General features: G+C 51.6%; 1 protein-coding gene across 1 annotated transcript; it reads left to right on the forward strand.

Moving 5' to 3' along the window:
* Positions 1 to 6,710: 6,710 nt before the first annotated feature.
* THEMIS2 (thymocyte selection associated family member 2) lies at positions 6,711 to 20,248 on the forward strand. The gene is made up of 6 exons (XM_036841300.1): positions 6,711 to 6,830; positions 9,087 to 9,227; positions 11,853 to 12,263; positions 13,900 to 14,966; positions 17,379 to 17,535; positions 17,967 to 20,248. The coding sequence occupies exons 1-6, from the start codon at positions 6,737 to 6,739 to the stop codon at positions 18,017 to 18,019; spliced, it is 1,923 nt and encodes a 640-aa protein (XP_036697195.1). The 5' UTR covers positions 6,711 to 6,736; the 3' UTR covers positions 18,020 to 20,248.
* Positions 20,249 to 20,656: the final 408 nt, after the last annotated feature.

Genomic DNA, 20,656 nt, shown 5'->3' on the forward strand with positions numbered 1-20,656 from the left:
AATATATACCACATTCTGTTTATCTATTCATCTGTTGATGAACACTTGGGTTCCTTCCACCTCCTGGGTATTGTCAATAACACTGCTATGAACATGTGGCTGTACGAATATCTGTTTGAGTCCCTGCATTCAATTCTTTTGGATATATACCTAGAAGTGGCATTGCTGGATCACATGATAACTCCATTGTTAATATTTTGAGGAAGAGATAACTTCTTTTAACCTCTGCTGAAAGGAGACAGCAGACCCCACTGTTCCCCCCAAGCCCAGAAACTACATAGAGGTTTTTGTAGTGTTTGGAACCCAAAGCCTGACCCCTGCTCCCAGAACTGAGCCCACTTCCTTCCCTCTGCTCGCCAGCCATGCAGGTGCTGCAGTCCCTGCTGGGAGAGAAGCATTTGATGCAGGGAGCAGGGAGTTTTGGTTCTATCCAGTCCCAGCTGGGACATGCCGGGGCAAAAAGCTCTTTGGGCTCACACTCACTTCCCCAGGCCCAAGCCCCATGGTTCCACTTTCTGTGTTCCCGCTCTGCTCCGCCCCCAGTTCCCTCCTTGGGACCTCGCTTGTTCCCAGGCCTGAGCAGCTCCTGCCCGGCCCCCCTCAGCTGCCATCCCTACTGATCTGCGCCCTTGCAAGATGTCTTGGGACCCTCCACTACCCCCACCCCCAGAGCCAGCATCCCCTAGGCCTTCCCTGAGGTCCTGGGGCTTGAAGAGGACTTGCAGCTAACTTTCCACCACACAGGAGGGAGCAGAGTCAGTCCTTTGGAGTTTCACAACCAGACATGGCTCCTCCTTAAGGAGATGCGAGTACTGAATATCTTTTTCCAGAAGGGACGTTCCCCCAGTGAACATCTACCGGGAAGGGGCATCCCTCTAGGACGGTCCCCACAGCTGTCTCAGGGAACGCTTGACAGAGAGTCATTCATGTATACAAACCAAGCTACAGAAAATCTAGCAAACAGGCAAAGACGATAGATCACCCCTCAAGCCCCCATGGTTCCCAGCTCCGGGAACGTTACTGGTCTCCCGTGAGTTTTCTGCACAAGATGGGCACCTCGATGTGTGTCTGCTCTGGTGGGGCGCCCTCGACACCCAGAGGTACCATCACGTGGCAGACTGTCGTTCGACCTGTGAAAGGGCACACGTCTCATAGCCATCAGGGCCAGTGCCAGAGGAAGAAGTCCACAGGAGCCCAGGGGAGGCTGCGGGCTGTGGGACAGAAGCCTTGTAACCTAGCAACCAGCGTGCAGAGGACTTCCAGCCTCTGCCAGCTGACTCACCCCTGAGCAGAGGCAGCCTCCTCCTCTCTCCCACATCCTGGCCTTGACCTTCCTGAGTGCTGGCGTGTTTTCCACCACCTTGGACCAACATGTCACACTGGTGGACATTGAAGTGGACAGCAGGACATTGTAACCACCATGTCCAGCGCTGCACCATCATTAGGCCCCTTCCCTTCCTGGAAAGGATCATCCCGCCCACTCAGATGTTGCCTGAAAACCCCAGGCCACATGACAACACCTGCAAGAGTGGATGGTGCCAATGCAGCAGCAAGGGCCCCAGTCCCCCTGAGTCCCCCTGACCATCGGCTGCCCACAGCAGGCCCCGAGCCCGTCACCTTCAGACTCCAAAAACCTGACAGAGACTGTGGAGGAAACTCCAGCCCTTGGTCCTGGCAGGCACCCTCCTCTCGGCTCCTTCCCATGGCAGCTCCCCAGCCTTTCTGTGAGCCTGGGCTTCCCTCTCCACACCCCACTCGGCTCTTGAGGGACCTGGGGAGGCCCAGACCAGTGTTTTGGGGGTGGAAAGGGCTCGGGTGACGGCCAGCATAGGCCTGGCTTCCAATTCCATTTCCTCCATTTGCATGATGTGTAAGAGCAAAGAAGAGTTTCCCGCTCAGACTCTTATTTTCCTAAAATAGAAAGCAGGGTGGTGGGAGAAGGAAATGAGAGCTGAGATCTCTAAGAAATGACACAGGCACAGGAGGCCCTAGGGAAATAATAGTGATAACAGATATCGAGCACTTGGCATGTGCCCAGATGCTTATGTTACACGATCATTTTCACCAACACCCCACTCTCACCAGTCCCCATTGTACAGAGGAGACTGAGACTCAGAGAGGTTAAGGAACTTGCCCAAGGTCACACAGCTAAGTGATGGAGCCAGGATTCAAGCTCAGCTCTATCTCCAAAGCCCATCGTTTTTTTTTTTTTTAAGTTATTTATTTATTTACTTTTGGCTGCATTGGGTCTTTGTCATTGGGTCTTTGTTGCTGCACGTGGGCTTTCTCTAGTTGCGGCGAGCAGGGGCTACTCTTCATTGTGGTGTGCAGGCTTCTCATTGTGGTGGCTTCTCTTGTTGCGGAGCACGGGCTCTAGGCATGCAGGCTTCAGTAGTTGTGGCACATGGGCTCAATAGTTGTGGCATGTGGACTCTAGAGCACAGGCTCAGTAGTTGTGGCGCACGGGCTTAGTTGCTCCGCGGCATGTGGGATCTTCCCAGACCAGGGCTCGAACCCGTGTCCCATGCATTGGCAGGCGGATTCTCCTTAAATTTATTTATTTACGTATTTATTTATTTTTGGCTGCATTGGGTCTTGGTTGCTGCACGCAGGCTTTCTCTAGTTGTGATGAGTGGGGGCTACTCTTCGTTGCGGTGCACGGGCTTCTCATTGCGGTGGCTTCTTTTGTTGTGGAGCACGGGTTCTAGGCGCACAGGCTTCAGTATTTGCAGCACGTGGGCTCAGTAGTTGTGGCTCGCGGGCTCTAGAGCACAGGTTCAGTAGTTGTGGCACACGGGCTTAGTTGCTCCGTGGCATGTGGGAGCTTCCCGGACCAGGGCTCGAACCCGTGTCCCTGCATTGGCAGGCAGATTCTTAACCACTGTGTGGCAGGCGGATTCTTAACCACTGCACCACCAGGGAAGTCCTGAAAACCCATCTTTTTATTCTTCATCCTCTACTATTATTCTAGACAAAATTGGGTTGTGTAGAAATCTGTCAGACTTACGTGATCCCCTGAAACATATGGGGGAGAGATGAAGAATTGCCGTTTTCTTTGGCCTGCTGAAGGAGCAGCAGAGCTGGGTTAAAATCCAAGCATCTCCACTTTCTCATTGTCCAATCTTAGGCAAGTCCCTTCACTTGTCTGAGCCTCAGTTTCCTCATCTGTAAAGTGGGAATAACATTTGTCTTGCCTACTCATAGGAAGGATTAACTGAGTGAACGGTTGTATAGGTCCTGCTTGGAGGCCCTAGGGGTTCAGAGAATCACCCTTGGTGGTGTTTCTGGAAACATGTGGAAATGTCCCCTCCATCCCATCTCCTCTGCTTAGCAGACACTGTTCCTTGGTCTGGGGCCCCATGCGTGCCTCTGTGTCCTGCTCCTCTCAGCTCTTGCAAAGGTCTCTCTCCTTCCTTATCTTACTGCATCCAGCGGAGGCTCAGCAGCCTGTCAGCAGGACTGAAATACACCCTAAGAAGCTGTAAAAGCAAGCACGCCATCTGACCCAGAAATTCCGCCTCAGGAATCTATCCCAAGGAAGTCTTTTCCACCCATTCATCCAGTGAGTCATCAACAATGATGCTGATCATTGAGCACCTACTGTGTGCCAGGCCCTGTGCACTATGCTGGGGGTACAGTGGGGGGCAAAGCAGACTGGTACCCTGGTCTCTGCCCCTCAGAAGCCACCTGTCTAATTGCTGAGGAACAATTAAGCAAATAATTACACAGATAAATATACAACTGCAAATTGGAATGGCAAGGAAATGGTTTCAGTATGTCGGTTGTAGTAGGCTTTTGCCTACTGATTTTGGTAAGTCCACTTCTGTGCCCAGGAATCTGGGAGAATGCTCACAAGATAAAACCAAGTGAAGGGGTGGATTTGAAATTTCTGTTGAGGGTTATTACACAGGAACAACTTCTTCTTCCTCTCCTTCTTCTCCCTCTTCTCCTTCTCCTTCTTCTTCTTCTTCTTGCAAAGCTGAATTTATTTATTTATCTATCAATTTATTTATCTGTCTTCCAGTTTTCTTGATATAGTTGGCATACAGCACTGTATAAATTTCAGGTGTCAGCATAATGATCTGACTTGCACACTTCGTGAAGATTAGTGAATATGCATCAGCTCATATAGATACAAAAATAAAGAAATAGAAAAAAAGTTTTTTCCTTGTGATGACAACTCTTATGATTTGCCCTTAACAACTTTCATATATAACATACATCAGTGTTAGTTGTATTTATCATGTTCTACATTATATACCTAGTACTATTTATCTTATAACTGTACCTTTTGCCTGTCTTCTTCCGATTTCCCCTCCCACTACCTATACCTCTGGTAACTACAAATCTGATCTCTTTTCCTTTGAGTTTGTTTGTCTTTTGAAGTATAATTGACCTACGACACTATGTTAGTTCCTGCTGCACAACACAGTGATTCAATATTTCTATACATTTCAAAATGACCACCATACTAAGATATAACGTAGTTATTGACTATATTCCTCACACTGTATATTTCTTACTGGTGACTCATTTATTTTGCAAGTGGAAGTTTGTACTACAGGAGCTTCTTCTTGAAGGTCAGGGCTGGACCTGATTTCAGCTGGGCCATGGGACAGGCAGTGGTGTCTGTAAATGTCTATGCAAGGAAAGAAAAAGACGGAAAGAAAAAGACAAAAAGTACAGGCAACACAGTGGCAAGGAGCACTCTCAGATACCAGAGTATGGTTTCTAAACACCATTCTCCAATAAAAGGAAGCAAGGCTTCTGGGAGAAATGCCTGATTGTAGGGTGAGGGCAGGGAAAAGACAAGATGACCCTGGAGCATCTGATAGCACCAGGCAGTAAGGAAGTGCTCAGAGAAGGGAACAATGGGGGTATGGCAAAGGGTCCCAGGAGCCAGACTTGGGGAACTCCCAAAGCTGGAACAATCTGAGAAACAAAATAAATAATGTAGTATTAGATTATAGTCAAAAGTATAAATTAAATATACATGAGTCCATACTGACATAAATAATTGAATAAATAAATGGGGGAGAAGAGACAAATCTTTCTTACAGAAGAATTCCAAATAATTTATTTGGATGCTGCCCCCTCCAGGAAGCGGGGCGGAGTTCCCCCGGAGTGTTCCTTCCAAAGAGCAGCTTTACTGTGGTGAAACCTGGAAACACCACCTTAACCAAGTGGTCAAGTTTAACATCACAGTGAGAAGTCACGCGGATATGTCATGTGCCCCCGGCAGGGTGTGATGAGAAGGACACCTCACCTTGGTAGTATCCTCCCCCTAAAATTCATAACCCCAGTCTAGTCATGAGGAAGACATCAGAAAACAAAAACAACAACAAATTGAGGGACATTCTGCAAAAATACCTGACCAGTACTCTTTAAGACGGTCAAGGTTATAAGAACAAGGTCAAGGAAAGGTTGAGAAAGTGTCACAGACAGGAGACATTATGACTAAATGCAACATGGAATCCTGGTTGGGATCCTGAGCCAGAAAAAGGACAGCAGTGAAAAAACAGATAAAATCCAAATAAAGTCTGTAGTTCAGTTAACAGCAACGCAGCAATGTTGGTTTCTTAGGTTTGGCAAATGCATCCTGGTAATGTGAGATGTTACCAACAGGGGAATTTGAAACTAGCTGAGGGATATATGGGAAATCTCTACTATTTTTGCATCAAAAATTAACAACAAACAAACAAACCACCACACACACACCCAGGCAGAATAAACAGTAGAAAGAAACACAGCAGAATGTTCGTTATATTTGGGAAAAGAATGTTGTCTTTTTATTTGTCAAATGTCTTTAATTAGGGTTTATTCTTTTTATTTTAAACTTTTGTTATTATTTCTGATTAGAAGTCTTCTGTTATTTTATAGTGACAAAAAACGAAATAAAGCATTTTGTACAATATCTATATCATCTCATTTAATCCTCACGATCAGTTTAGAAAAGATTCTTTCTACCATTTTACAGATGAGGAAACTAAAACTCAACATCAAAGTGATTTGCCTAAAATTATATAACAAGGCAGAGGAGGAGCTGGGACTTGAACCTCTGTCTGGCTCCTGAGGCACAGGGAGATGGAAAATCCTTATCCCCTCTGGGGTCAGGAGAAGTGGTTGGTCTCTCTCCTAAGCAGATTTCTCTTTAGCCCAAGGAAGAATTTTTAAGTAGAACTGCGTCCTGGAAAGGTAATGAGCGGCAGAGGACCATGGAGTGTCCCGGAGAGGGATTCGGGAGACCTGATGCTCTATCTTCCTCCTCAGACCCAAAGCGCAGGCTGTGTCCCTCCTGTGAGACTCAGAACTGCACCAGGAGGGCCGTGTTTCCTCGTTCGGAGAGGACAGGGGGTGATAACGGGGGTGGGTGGGAGTCGGGGGTTTCTTCTTCATCTTCATCCTCGTCCTCCCTCCACTATGGGGCACCTCACTGACTACTGGGCACGTAGGGACCAGCTTTTATTTACTCAGAGCCTCCCGGATGTCAGGTCCTGGTCTTGACCTTCTAAATCCTGCCACCAGTGTGAGAGGTGGGTACTGCAACCCCCTTGTAGAAACAAGGTAACTGAGGCCGGGAGAGAGAGGTGGCGCGTCCCAGAACGCGGCGTCGCATTCCCAACGCCCCTGGGCGGGGCGCTCCAGCCAACCCCGCCCCGCTGGGCCGGCCGGGCGGGGTTGCCGCGCTCGGCGGCGGGCGGGCAGTTCAGTCCGCGTCCAGCGAGCCGCGCGGACCATGGAGCCCGTGTCGCTGCAGGACTTCGTGTGCGCCCTGGACCCTGCCTCCCTCCCGCGTGTGCTGCGGGTCTGCTCTGGTGTCTACTTCCAGGGTGAGTGAAGGGCCGAGACCCCTCCGACCCCGGCCCCGCGGCGGACCGGTTCTCCCTGCCAGGGCGTTAGAAACCCGGGACCCTGCGCCCTGGGTTCGAATCCCGACGCTGCCGCTACCCAAGCTGTGTGATTTGGGGCCACACTCCAACTTCTCCGGGTCACGGCTTTTCCTTCCGTGGAATGCGGGATCGCTGATTGCCCCGCAGGGTGGTGATGGAAAGTCCATGAGCTCAGATACTCAAGTGGGTGGAACCGAGCCAAGCTGGGGTGGAACGGTGGTGCGCATTGCATGAGGTCCGACCGTGCGGGGTCGCGGCATTCAGGCGCTCACGACGCCGGGCTGTTGTTTGATTCTGAAGAGCCAGGTCAGCCTTCCCCTCCGTATGCCCTCCCATTCCTCCCCCTCGACGCCTATCTACACGTCCTTCCTTCAGTCCCCCCATCCCGCCTTTGCTCTCTGCTTGGCACTGGGCCGTACTTGATCCGATCAACTCTTCAGTTCTCAGCTAAAATGATTCCTCCTCCGGGAAGCCTTCCTGGCTCCTTGCACACCTGCACATCTGCCCACCTGGCCGCAGCCCGCCTGGTTCACAGGGATGGTACACAGCTGGGGCTTAGTAGTCATTGCCTGAAAGAGTGAGAGGGGAGGGATTGACAGGCAGTGAGGGGAGAGACGGCGGCTCTGAGGGTGAGGGAGGACCTGTGGGCAACTGAGTGGGAAAGGTGGAGGAGGAGGAGAGAGGGAAGTGAGAGTCTGGGTGGGGTGCGGGAGGCTCCTTCCTTAGAGAGCAAACTATTTCTGAGTGCCCTGCCTCATCCTGTTGCCTCCATCCGCTCCCTTGCTCTACCACAGCAGCTTCCAGAAAAGTGTTCTGAGGCCCCAAGTGGGGTTCCTAGATCAAGGGTGAGACACATGGAGGGCCCCACAGGGGGCAGGACGGGCCACCACACCATGGGGTCTCGCCAGGCCCACTTGGGACTCTGAGGGATCTGGGTTCAAATCCCGCTCTCTCTGGGGGCTTCCTGCAGGCATCTGTGCTCTGTTTGCCCTCCTCCTGACACCCCCTCCCACTGTGTGTCACAATACTTGCGTTTCCTCATTATGCTCCCCCTGGGGGGGGTGCGGGAGTGGCGGAAGTGAGGGTAAGAGAAGAATCTGACAGGATGAGAGTGTGGGAGTGGGGTGAGGTGGAGGGGGGCAGATGGTGATACTGATGGGGCAGATGCCTGTGGTCACCGCGTGGTTAGGAGCCCCAGTTTGGAGGCAAATGTCCTGGGCGGAGTCCCAATTCTGCCTCCTATTACCTGATAATCTCGGGCGGCCCATTCACCCTTGCCAAGGCTCGGTTTCCGTATTTAGGAAAGAGAAACTGTCCTTCCCTCCAGGGGCAGTCATGAGTCTTAAGTGCCATGATACATCTGCAGTGCCGAGCACAGCGCCGGGCATATAGTTAGTTCTCAGCACCAGGGCTGCTCTTGTTACCCGCCCCGAGCGTCTGTAGACAGAAGTGTGTGTTTTATGAGCCTGTGTGTGTTTTATGAGCCTGTGTGTATTTTCCTGGGGATAAGGGGTGGGATTTTCATCCGTTTCTCAGGGCTGTTGTAAAGGACCCTGCTGGGGCTGCCCTGGGGGTGGAGTAGAGTCAGGTGGCCTGGAGGCTTGCCCACCTGCACTGTCTGTCCCTCATCAGCAGGATGGGTCGCTGTGTGTGAGAGATCTTTACTGAGCACCTTCCATGCTCTGGACCCTGCTATAGCCCTTTAAACCTTGTAAGTCAGGGCCCAGACCCGCCTACTGGGCCCACCCTGTCAGCGGCCCGCCATCCTCTCCTGTGCTTCCCTTAACAGCAAGTCATCTGAAGAAGAAAGCGCCAGTGTGGGTGTTTGGCTTTGTGTGATCTCCGGGCAGTCACTGAACCTCCCTGGGCCTGATTTTGTAGCTAATAAGGGAACTGGGATTTACTGGGTTGTTTACTCATTCATGGCTTAAACACACACACTTCGGGGCTGGGCCTGTGCTGGCTGAGATGGATCAGTCCTGCCCTGTGAGCTGAGTTCGGGAGGCAAGGGGATGTGACCACAGAGGGGTACAGTCAGTGCTAAAACAAGGCAGAGCGGCCTCAGGGAAGGGCACTCCAGGCACCGCAACAACGTGTGCAAAGGTGTGGCCGAGCAGTGCCTGGGGGGAGCAGGGCACGGGCCGCCCAGCGCTTGGCCTTTACTGAACGGGTGAAACTGGCTCTTTGTCTCCGCAGGCTCCGTCTATGAGATCTCTGGGAATGAGTGCTCCCTCTCCACAGGAGACCTGATCAAGGTCACCTGTGTTCGCCTCCAGAAGGTGGTCTGCGAGAACCCGGGGACGGGCCAGACCATGGAGCTCGCTCCCAACTTCCAGGGTAAGGCAGGCACCTCTATCTCCCTGAGTGCCCTGGAACCCTCCAGGCACACCCTCGGGCACACGCGACCCCAGCACAAACTCCCACCCCTCTGGGTCGGCACACACTGCTCTCACATCCACCGCTACCCAGCCCCGAGACCCGAATGTCCTCTGAGTGCTCTGACGGTGCCCTGAGCTGGCGTCGCTGCGTCCTCTCCGTGTCTATCTCTGATTACATCTGCCTCTTGGCTGGGCCTTTTTTTGTTTCATGTCTTTGTCCACATGCCAGTTTTTGTATTCGCTCCCACATTCACTCGCCAAACATTTATTGACACTTGCTGTGTGCCAGGCCTCGTGCTGGGGGCTGGGGTGTGGGGTTCGGGATGAAGCAGATGCAGCCCTCTCCGGTGGGGAGTTTCCAGGATGGCAGTGAGGAGGACAACAGCACAAGTAGGCACCAGTTTGGAGAGGGCTCCGGGCAGGAGTGGCCTGCCTCAGAGGTCTGTGCAGGCTTCCTGGAGGAGGTGGCACCTCAGCTGGAGGAAGGATCCCAGCTAGAGGGAGTAGCATGAGCACACTGGTGCTCCAGAAACCCCCCGTAGCGCAGTCACTGCAGGAGGTGTGTAGTGTGGTGGACCATGGGCCTGGACGCTGAAGCCAGCAGCCTGGATGGGAATCCCACCTCTGCCGGCTACTAGCTGTGGCCGTGGTTAGTTCCCGTGACCTCTCTGCGCCTCAGCTTCCTCTTCTGTAATGGGGCAGTCAGCCTTGATGTGACGATTAAGTGAGTTGCCATGTATGATGCACTTAGAACAGGGCTGGGCTCAGAGCAGGCACCCTCTGCAGGCTTGTTCTCAGTATGGTTTCCTGTGATCGCTGGAGGGGACCAGTGAGGGCATGGGTTCCAGGTGAGGGGAAGTGGTGGGGAGGTGAGCGGGAGTCAGACCACAGGGGGGCGGGGGGAGCTTGTGTGGGGCACGGACACGTTTTGTTCTTTTTTTTTTTTAATTTAATTTAATTTTTAAATAAATTTATTTATTTATTTAATTTTTGGCTGTGTTGGGTCTTCGTTGCTGCGCGTGGGCTTTTCTCTAGTTGCGGCGAGTGGGGGCTACTGTTCGTTGCGGTGCGCGGGCTTCTCACTGTGGTGGCTTCTCTTGCTGCGGAGCACGGGCTCTAGGCGCATGGGTTTCAGTAGTTGCAGCATGCAGGCTCAGTAGTTGTGGCTCGTGGGCTCTAGAGCGCAGGCTCAGTAGTTGTGGCACACGGGCTTAGCTGCTCCGTGGCATGTGGGATCTTTCCAGACCAGGGATCGAACCCGTGTCCCCTGCATTGGCAGGCGGATTCTTAAGCACTGCGCCACCAGGGAAGTCCCCACATTTCGGTCTTTATTTTGAAGGTATTAAGTAGCCAAAGAGCTTTTAACTAGGGAAGTGATGTGTTTTGTTTTGTATTTTGAGGTTTTTAAAAAATTTGAAATAATTTCAAATTTACAGAAGACTTGCTAGAACTCCTGTATACTGTTTATCCAGATTGACCAGTTAAGCATGTTGTTACATTTGCATTCCCTCTCTCTGTATATTATATATACATACACACACACACATATATACATATGAACATATATTACTATATATGTGTGTGTATATATATCTTTTTTCTGAACCATCTGAGAGTTATAGACATGATGCCCCATTACATCTGAATATTACTCCCAATATTTAGCTTATCTCCTAAAAAACAAGGACATTCACTCACAAAAAACTGTAGTTCAGTGATTAAATTCAGGAAATTTAATATTGATACAATACTACTGTCTAACCCACAGTCTGTATTCAGATTTCACCAGCCGCCCTACTAATGTCCTTGATAGCCCGGTGTTTGCCTTGATCCAGAATCTAGTCCCAGATTGCACATGACATTCAGTTGGCCTCCTTTAGTCTCCTTCAGGCTGGAATAGTTCCTCAGCCTTCCTTTGTCTTGATATCAACATTTTTGAAGAGTCCAGATCAGTACGTTTACACAATGTCCCTCAGACCGACTTTGTGTGGTGCTTCCTTGAATAGATTTGTGTTGAGGGTTTTGGGCAGGAAGACCCTGGAAGTGATATTATGTCCAGACATGGGGTATTTTAGGCCAGTCTGGTGGCAGAAGAATGGACAGGGCAGGGGGAGGGGTAGAGGGGTGGTCAGAGGTCATTTGGCCGGTAGCTCCTGGGTTTCTAGTTTGGGAGGGACTGTGGCACTCACCCACCCAGGATGGGGTGGTAGGTGCTGGTGTGTGGGAATGGAGCAGTGGTGAGGTATCTGGAGACAAAGATGGCAAAGTGAGAGGCAGGTGGGGTCGGGAGGTAGGAAAATGTGGCAGTGTGTCTGTTCTGTCTCTGGTGACAATCCCTCTGTGTCCGTGCCTGTGTGAGAAGGAACTGTCCCCACCCCTGCCCTCACTGTCCATTTGCAATGGTCACTTGCTGCCTGCCGTCCCTCAGCCCTGCAGCCTGGATATCCAAGTGCTGGCCCACCCTTGGCCCCTGTCCTCGGGGGATTCTGGCTGGTTCTCTGCAGCCAGACCTGGGCATGGGATATGCGGCCCTGGGCCCGGCAAAGGTCTGCCCCACCCTGACACCCACTGCTGTGCCCCACAGGCAACTTCAGCCCCCTCACTAGCCCCCGGAGCTATGGAACCCTGGAGGAGCTGGTCTCTGCTGCAACCCAGAGCTCCAAGCAGCTGCCCATCTGCTTCATGTCAACCCACAGAATCACCACCAAGGCCAGGGTGGTGCCTCAGGAGCAGCCCCTCAAGCTTGAGGCTGTGGAAATGCACCTCGGGACCTGCTGTGCCTGCTGTGTGATGGGCACCGGGGCCCAGCAGGTCCTTCTGCACCTGCCCCTGTCCCAGAAGGGGCCCTTCTGGGAACTGCAGCCTGGGCCCCCTCGGACTCTGCTCCAGGTGCTGCAGGACCCGGCCCTGAGGGACACCATCCTCACCTGCCCCGCCCTCCCCTGGCGCTCCCTGACCCTGATGCCCCAGTACGAGGTCGAAGCCATCATGCACTGTGAGTTCCCCGGGCAGGTGGGTGGGCCTGGGGGCGGGAGGGGCAGAGGAGGCCCTGGGGAGCTGCTCTGATGGGAAGATGCCCCCTATCCCCGTGGATAGTCCAGGGATTCCAGGTGGTTTACCTGGTATATACAACGTAACAGAATAAAGAATCCCCAATAGTGGAAGTTAGGTGCAAAAGGAGATAGGAAAACGGGTAACTTGAGTGAGGTCCCACGTACTTTATAAAGTTTGGCAAAAGTCGGGTTGTGAGGTTGCCCGCAGCTAGGACAAAGAAACATAGTGTTAGAAGGTGCAGCGTTGACCGTTTGCTCAGGAGAAATATATTTCCCCGTTGCTGGGGAGAGCAGGATTTTTCGTGAAGGGCCTCCCGTCTGGGAGGGTACTGTCTGGCCGAATCCCCCGGCTGTTTCATAGGTTACTTCTTAGGACAGGCTGGTGGCTGCACAGAGGGCTGGTGAGGCAGAGGCAGAACCTGGCCAGGTCTGGCCGGTCGGAGGCCAAGCTGGAGCAGAGGTAGAAGAATGGGTGTATGTGTAGAGGTCCCCAGGGCACCCCCATTCTTCTACCTCCACTCAGCCTTGGCCTCTTGACTGGCCAGGTTCTGCCTCTGCCTCACCAACCCTTCTCTGGATTCTGCCAGCAGTCTGACTGAGGACTGTCCTAAGAAACAACCTATGCTTTGTTTACTAGTTTTTGTAAAAATAACGAGTTGGCTACCCTGGAGAATAAGGCAGCTCAGGTAATTTATAAAGCATTCTGAAGAAAAAAAACAACAGTGTAATGAACCCGCCATGTGCCCATCTCCCAGCTTCAGCCAATTATCAGCTCATCTGGCACAGGGCAAAAATCCCAACCACGTGACCTGAGGGAAGTCACCACCACTCCTCGGAGCCCCAGTGCTCTCATCTGCAAAACAGGGAGGACATTCCCTGTTCTGTCTTCCGTGTGGTGCGGCTCAAACAACATAGTGGGTGGGCCAGTTTTCCTCAGACTCTTACAGAGTTTATGCACCAGGCGCTATCAATGCCAGGACAGGGGGAGGCTGTCCAAAGTCATGTAGTCAGTGTCTTTCTTGATTTGGTTCTATCTATTTAAATCCAGAAAGGATTTGGAAAGACAGCTTATAAAATTACATTCAAAATTCAATTAAAATTTTTAAAGGGAACTGATTGGATATTCAGTGATATTAAGGAATTATCAAATTATTATTACTTCAATGTGATCATAGCCTAGTGGTTATTATTTCTGAAATTTTAATTACCCCTTCTTTCAGCAATACACATTGAAATAGTCACAGATGGCAAGATGTGATTATTCTGATTCCAAATAATCCAGTGGAGGGGGAATGGATAGATGGGGGTATAAAGGAAAGAAAATGGGCCATGGGTTAAATGTTGAAGCTGGGTGACAAGTACATTGGGGTTCACTATACTATTCTACTTTTATAAATATTTTAAAAACTTTTTATAGTAACTTTTTAAAAAGAGGTTGAAGGAAAGAGTGGGCAAGGAATCTGGTACGATAGGAAAACGCTGGTAGGAAAGAAAAGATGAAGACAGGAAAGAGGTTAGCAGGCTCAGACCTCTGAGGGGTGGAGCGTGCGCGCCGGAGCTGACCTCTCCCCTCCACAGTGCGCAGGACCATCGTCAAGATCCCCTCCACCCTGGAGGTTGACGTGGAGGATATCACCGCCTCCTCTCAGCACATCCACTTCATGCAACCGCTGCTGCTGAGCGAGGCCCTGGCCCGGGGAGGCCCCTTCCCCCTGCCCACAGAGATCCTGGAAGTTCCGGAGGGGCCCCCCATCTTCCTCAGCCCGTGGCTGAGCTCCTTACAGAAGGGCCAGAGGCTCTGCATCTACGGCCTGGCCTCGCCACCCTGGCGGTTCCTGGCCTCAACCAAGGGCCGGAAAGTGCCCAGACACTTCATGATCTCCGGGGCCTACCAGGGCAAGCTGCGGCGGCGGCCGAGAGAGTTCCCCACGGCCTACGACCTCCTGGGTGCTCTCCAGCCAGGCCAGCCACTCCGGGTAGTGGCCACAAAGGACTGTGAAGGAGACGGGTTTGAGAACCCCGGGTTCATGTCCCTGGCCATGGGAGACAGGCTGGAGGTGTTGGGGTCTGGCCAGGCCCTTGGGGTTCAAGAGAGGGACATGGACGTCCTGGTGTGTCAGCGGCTGAGTGACCAGCCTGGGGAGGGAGAAGAGTATGAAGAGGCAGAGGACCAAGAACAGATTCTGCTGCCCCTCCACCTCTCTGGCGGCTTCGTGGAAGAGTTGGGTGATGGCCGGCGCTACAGCCTGCAGGATCTGATTGCCCAGTTCTCATTGCCCTGTGAGGTCAAGGTGGTGGCCAAGGACGCCAGCCACCCTGCTGACCCTCTGCCCTCCTTCCTGGGCCTGCGGCTGGAGGAGAAGATCATGGAACCCTTCTTGGTGGTCAGCCTAGACTCCAACCCTGAGATGTGCTTCGAGGTCCCTCCCCGGTGGCTGGACCTGACTGTCGTGGAAGCCGAGGGGCAGCCAAGCCAGCCGGCTGGGCCCCTCCCTGTAGTCCCAGTGGAGGAGCTGACAGAGGCCTTCTATTATCACCTTCGGAAGTCACCGGCCTTTGAGAGTCAAGCTCCCCCGCCCAGGCCTCCGAAAAGTAAGGACCTCAGTGGGCAGAAGAAGCAGGTCAGCAAGGCAAAAGGCGTCAAGGTACCAACAGAACCCAAGTGGGCAGGGAGGGGCCACCTGTAGGGATCATTGGGTCCTGCCATTTCTTGTCTGCCTGGCATCACGTGTCTCTGACAGCTGTACAGAACGTGCAGTTTGTTTATTTATTTATTTATTTAGTTAGTTTTGAACTTTATTTTTTTATACAGCAGGTTCTTATTAGTTACCTATTTTGTACACATTAGTGTATATATGTCAACCCCGATCTCCCAGTTCATCCCACCGCCGCCACTACCCACCCACACCCACTTTCGCCCCTTGGGGTCCATATGCTTGTTCTCTACATCTGTCTCTATTTCCAGAACGTGCAGTTTATAAACGTGCACGCTTTGTACCTATTATTCGATCCTGACCATCCTGACAATGGTGTGATCATCCATATTTTACAGTCGAGAAAATGAGGTCTCAGCGACTGTGAGACTCGCCCAAAGTCACACAGTTTATATACGGGGGGGCCTGAACTGGAGCGGAAGCATTGTGACTCCAAGTTCACGGTGCTTTACCTCTCTCTGCTACCCCTGCTGTCACTCCTTAGCTCAAGCTACAGCATTTTTCACCTAAACTCTTTCAGCAGCCTCTTCAACCCCTCCCCACGGCTGTCAGAACGGCCTCCCACATCCTTCCCTGGTCACTATGGGGCCTCAGCCCCACCTTCTGAAACCTTCCGTGGCTCCCCATTGCTGGGGTAATGCGAACCCCTTAACACGGTATCCAGGGTCCTTCATAGCTGACTTCAGTCTCACCTTCCCAGGCCCACCTTCCACCACTGCTCAGCAGCTCCAACCACAGAGGAACTCCTGACGCTCTCGGTATGCCAGGATTCCTGCCTCAGCACTTCACACATGCCAGTCCTTTTGCCAGGAACGTTCTTCCTCCTTTCAGACTCACGGGCAAGGCTCAGCTCACATTTCCTCCAAGGCGGTGACAGTTCTCCCTCTTCTGTAGTCACACTGCACGCTGTACATAGCTTGGAGGTGGGAGGCCATGTAGTTTTAATTAGTTGTACTTGGCCTCTGGCTAGAACAAGAGTCCTGTGGGGCAGGGACCTCCCACTCCAAGGCAGGCAGAGAAAGTGCTAGTGAGTCCGAACTGAACCAAACTGAATCACAACAAGCGGGCAAAGAATGTCAGAGTCAGAAACACGAAGTTCACGTCCCTGTTTCCTCACTCCGTGGGCTGTACTTCCTCTCTGGGCATGTTCCCTCACCAGTGAGCCTGGGATAACACCACTAACTCTCAGTGCTGTTTTGTTAGCCTCTACTAGTGGGGCGCTTACCCTGGGGTGGCCCCTTACACGTACGTACTGCCCCACCCAGCTCTCACGGCGTCCCTCTGAGGTGGGCGCTGATAGCCATGCTCTGCTGAGAATGGGGGGCATGGGGGGGTGGGGGGGGAGTGATCTACATAAAAAGCACTTTGTAAACTGTAACAAGCATACTGTTTTGGGATGTGCAGAGACTTGGATTTCGTACTGTGTGGGGAGGCAGTGGGATGGCAGTGGAAGTTAAAAAGATGAACCCTGCGTGATCTCAGCCCCAGAAGGGGCTCGTATCTGTGGGGCAGGGGGTAGGGTAGTCGTTTTCTGACAGAACCAAAAATAGACTGGGACATCTGACCCTGGGACACAGGCCTTGTGACAGTGCTGGAAAGAATGTGGTACAAAGAGTTGAGACCTCCGTCCCAGCCTTGGTTCCTGATGGCTCCTCTGGGATGGCTCCTGCTTTTTGCCCTAGAACCAGCAATATCCCCCCCTGGGAATCAGTATTCTCTGCTGCTCATCAGGGAGCCGTACTGTTTGCTTCTGAAAGCATGACGTGGTGGGAAGAGGAGCAGTTTTACAGGCCACAGACATGGTTCTGCGTCCGAAGCCTGGCCCAGCCAGGGATCCCCTGTGCGAGGCTTGATGTGGCATGCTCTTTCTGAGCCTGGTTCCTCACGTGTGAACTGGGGACTCAAACAGCTCAGAGAGTCACTTGAGGATGAATGAACGGATATGCATACAGCTTCTGGCACATGGCAGGATTTCAGTAAAAGTCCTCTTCCTTCTGGGACCCCTCTCAGCTCTGCACTCTGTTTGTCCTGAGGCTTTGTGACTACTTTTTTCTCCTTCAGCAAAAGATTTGGAGGACAATGACCAAATCCCTGTGTAAAAACGCAGGGACACCCTGTCTCTAGCCCCCAACCCTGTCATCTCTCACCCTGGCCCCTTTCTCCCCTGCCAAAGAACAGTTCAAGTGCTTGTAGCAAAAACACCTGGGGTCCTGAGAAGCCATACACTGAAAAGGAAGTTCAGAGGGGAGCAGAGGAAGTGAGATTTGAAGGAAATTGCATTTCATGTACTCTCTTACTCCATTTCTTGGGACCCTGCTAACTTCTGCTTTTTCTCCCACTTAGTCTTCTGAAGCCTTCCAATTGCAGAAATCATCTCTGCTGCCTAAACCCAAGAGGAAGACCTTCCCAAAGGTCACCAAGGACAGCTGCAATTTATACGGTGAGATTCCTGGTCACAAGAAGGGTCTCAGGCTCACTAAGCCCATCACTCAGGATACAGGTGAGTCTGTCAGCCCCTGTTCACCCCTGTCTTTCCTTCTCCCCGCCCCCATGCCATTCTGCTGCTGCTTTTGCCTCTGATGGTGCTGGCCATACCCTCAGCAGGGCCCTGCCCATGAGCGACCCTTCCACAGTCCCAGTTGGATGGACAGGCCTATATGAGATGGGCTGAGGCTGAAGGGTCCCTACTGTCCTTCTCCCAGTGGCTCCAGGGCCCTGGCAAGGAAAATGAGTTCATCCCCCAACTACCCTCCCCAAGGCACACAGGAGAATGTTTGCGAAGTGTTCAGACACAACAAACTGTGGTTTCTGGGCTAGCAAGGACCTTAGAGCATCCAGACCAAGCCCTCCCCTGTTCAAGGGAGGAAAGTACCCTAAAGAGGGGAAGGAACCTAAGGCCAAAGGTCCTCACTGACTTGGATTCTTTTGCAGATGATGAACATGATTACGAAGAAATACTTGAGCAGTTTCCGAAAACCCTCTAGGTGCTGGAGGAACCTTACTTCCTAACTGCTGCTTCTTAGGGAACCCGAGATATCAGCCAACTATTACACGCCTTTAGAGGACCTTGGACAAGGTCTCTCAGAAATCAGACTGTGGACAAGGAGTGGCCGGGTGGGGACGAACTGGAAATAGGAAAGACCCTGCACCAGCTTCCCTCTGGCTTCTCTGGGCCCAGCACCTTGCATTTGGCTCCTTCAGCCTCGGAGCTTTGGTATCAAGTAGCCAGCTGGGTTCTACTCAGTCTTGCAACCCAACACCAGTTGCCCCACTGGTTAGTGCAGAAAGGAATCCAAGAGACTGCCCACCTTGGTGACGGCAGCACAGTGCCTCCTGCCTCTTGGTAAAGGGGCCTCAATCCTGATCACACACTGCACTGAGAGCCTTTTGTAATGTTGGCCGCCCCTGCTCCACTCTCTCCTCCCTCTCCCCGTCCCCCACCCAGGCTCTGAGCCCCTGAGGGACCAGGACTGTCTTCCTCATCTCTGCAGCACCCAGCACATGACAGCTGTAGGTGACTATCCAAGATGATTTCACTTTAAAACCACAGAATAAAAATGACATCTGAGCTTCCGGAAAAATGATAAGAGATTATCACTTATTAAGTTCTGTCTGTGTACCAGACCCTTTACAAACCCTATCTAAATCAACTCTCTGAGGTAGACAAGGCCTGGTTTTAAAGGTTGGGAAACAAGCTAGTCTAGTGTGCTTCAGCGGGCAGGCTAGTCATGGGCCTGGGTCAGGATCCTTGCTCACCACCTACAAGTGATTTTAACCTCTCTAAGCTTCAGTTTCTTCACATGCAAAATGAAACTAAGTTATCTACCTCAAAAGATTGTTTTAAGGATCGATTGAGATAATATCTGTACAGCATTTAGCACAGTGCCTGGCTCATAATAAACATTCAATAAACATGTTAGTATCATTACTGTTGACCAAGATTAAAGAGTTGTACCTGTCTCTAAAACCAACACCCCTTTCACATGCTTACGCTGTCTCCTAGTCATGGAATTCATCCCAGTGTTTATACTATGTTCCTGGGCTGTGGAGACAGAGCCAGTATAACGAGATAAGAGAAGAAATACAAGCCTGTGTCTACGCAGAGAATAACTAACTCCGTTTCCAGGGTCAGTTAAGGCCTGTTCAGTAAGGTAAGACCACAGGCCTCACTTCCTAGAAGTAGTGGGACTTTGGTTTCTTGGGCTAATGCAGTCACGGAACTAAGCACCATGGTCAGCAGAGGACAGGAGAGAGACAAAAAGATGGAAGGAGTGTCCAGTGGAGGCGGGAGCCGAAAGAGGGTCAAATTCCCACTCCTGGATTCTAGGCACTACACCTGAGTGTGTCCTTCCTTTGCCTCCTAACATCCCTCTGGCTCTCTGGACCCATGTACTTCCCAGGCCGCCACACTCCAGCAGGGCATTCTCCAGGTGACCACTGAGTGGTGACTACATGCTGCTGGGCCAGTCCCCAATATCTAGCACCCATGCTCATCTCCACACCAGTTCCCATGCCCTCCTCCACAGATGCAATCTCTACCACACAGGAGGACCCTGAGGAAGAGAGTACTCTGGGAAAAGCAATAAGCAAGAGACAGAAAGTTCCTCCTTGGCACCGAACCCCTAGGGATCACGACCCCATGAAAATGTCAACAGTTTCACTTTCATGTTTGCAGTTAATCCTGGCGCCAAATTGAGCAAGATCACAAAAGCGGGGCAGAGGAGAGGGCCACCAGTTCCCACAAAAGGGGATTTCGGAGTGGCCAAATGCTACCATGAGGAGAAAGGCAGCAATTTCATAGCAGGGAAAGCTGGGCTTCAAAGGAAAACATGTTTGAAAACCACAATTGTGAATGTCTTACTAGAGCAGTGAGGGTAGGAAGGGAATGGACCAAAGGCAGATACCACCCTCAGGGTGCTTTTGTCCTCTTTACCTCTGGAATAAACCGCTGGGTGGTGGGGAGGGAATTATAATGGGACTAGAGATTCCCCCAAGCAGTGGTCTCCAAAGTGAGCACACAAGATGACTGACTGGGAAACAGAGAAGAATTACAGTTGACCCCCCACACGGTCAAAAAATCCACATACAACTTTACAGTTGGCCCTCCGCACCTGCAGATTCAACCAACTGCAGACCGTGTAGTATGTGTTTATTGGAAAAAATCCGCGTATAAGTGGACCGGCACAGCTCAAACCGTGATGTTCAAGGGTCAACTGTATTGGTACATCCTTTCATATTTATTTTTAATATCCTTTTTCATTTCTAATTTTGAGTGTTTTGTAATATATATAACAAACTAATATAGTAACAGAATAACTGCTAAATAAATGAATATAACCTGGGGATGCATGCTCAAAAATTTATCAAGAGTTTTGAATTTCCCTCAACAGCATTTTAAAAAACAAATTAAAAAAAAAACAGGGCTTCCGTGGTGGCGCAGTGGTTGGGGGTCTGCCTGCCAATGCAGGGGACACGGGTTCGAGCCCTGGCCTGGGAGGATCCCACATGCCGCGGAGCGGCTGGGCCCGTGAGCCACAATTGCTGAGCCTGCGTGCCTGGAGCCTGTGCTCCGCAACAAGAGAGGCCGCGGTAGTGACAGGCCCGCGCACCGCGATGAAGAG

Source organism: Balaenoptera musculus, chromosome 1 (genome assembly GCF_009873245.2).
Source record: "Balaenoptera musculus isolate JJ_BM4_2016_0621 chromosome 1, mBalMus1.pri.v3, whole genome shotgun sequence".
Lineage (NCBI taxonomy): Eukaryota > Metazoa > Chordata > Mammalia > Artiodactyla > Balaenopteridae > Balaenoptera > Balaenoptera musculus.

Excerpts from the sequence above, each read along its gene's own strand:
- THEMIS2 (XM_036841300.1), top strand. The coding sequence starts at position 6,737 with ATGGAGCCCGTGTCGCTGCAGGACTTCGTGTGCGCCCTGGACCCTGCC. Across the intron at positions 6,831-9,086 it reads CTCTGGTGTCTACTTCCAGG|GCTCCGTCTATGAGATCTCT; the intron begins GTGAGTGAAGGG and ends TTGTCTCCGCAG. Across the intron at positions 17,536-17,966 it reads GCCCATCACTCAGGATACAG|ATGATGAACATGATTACGAA; the intron begins GTGAGTCTGTCA and ends ATTCTTTTGCAG.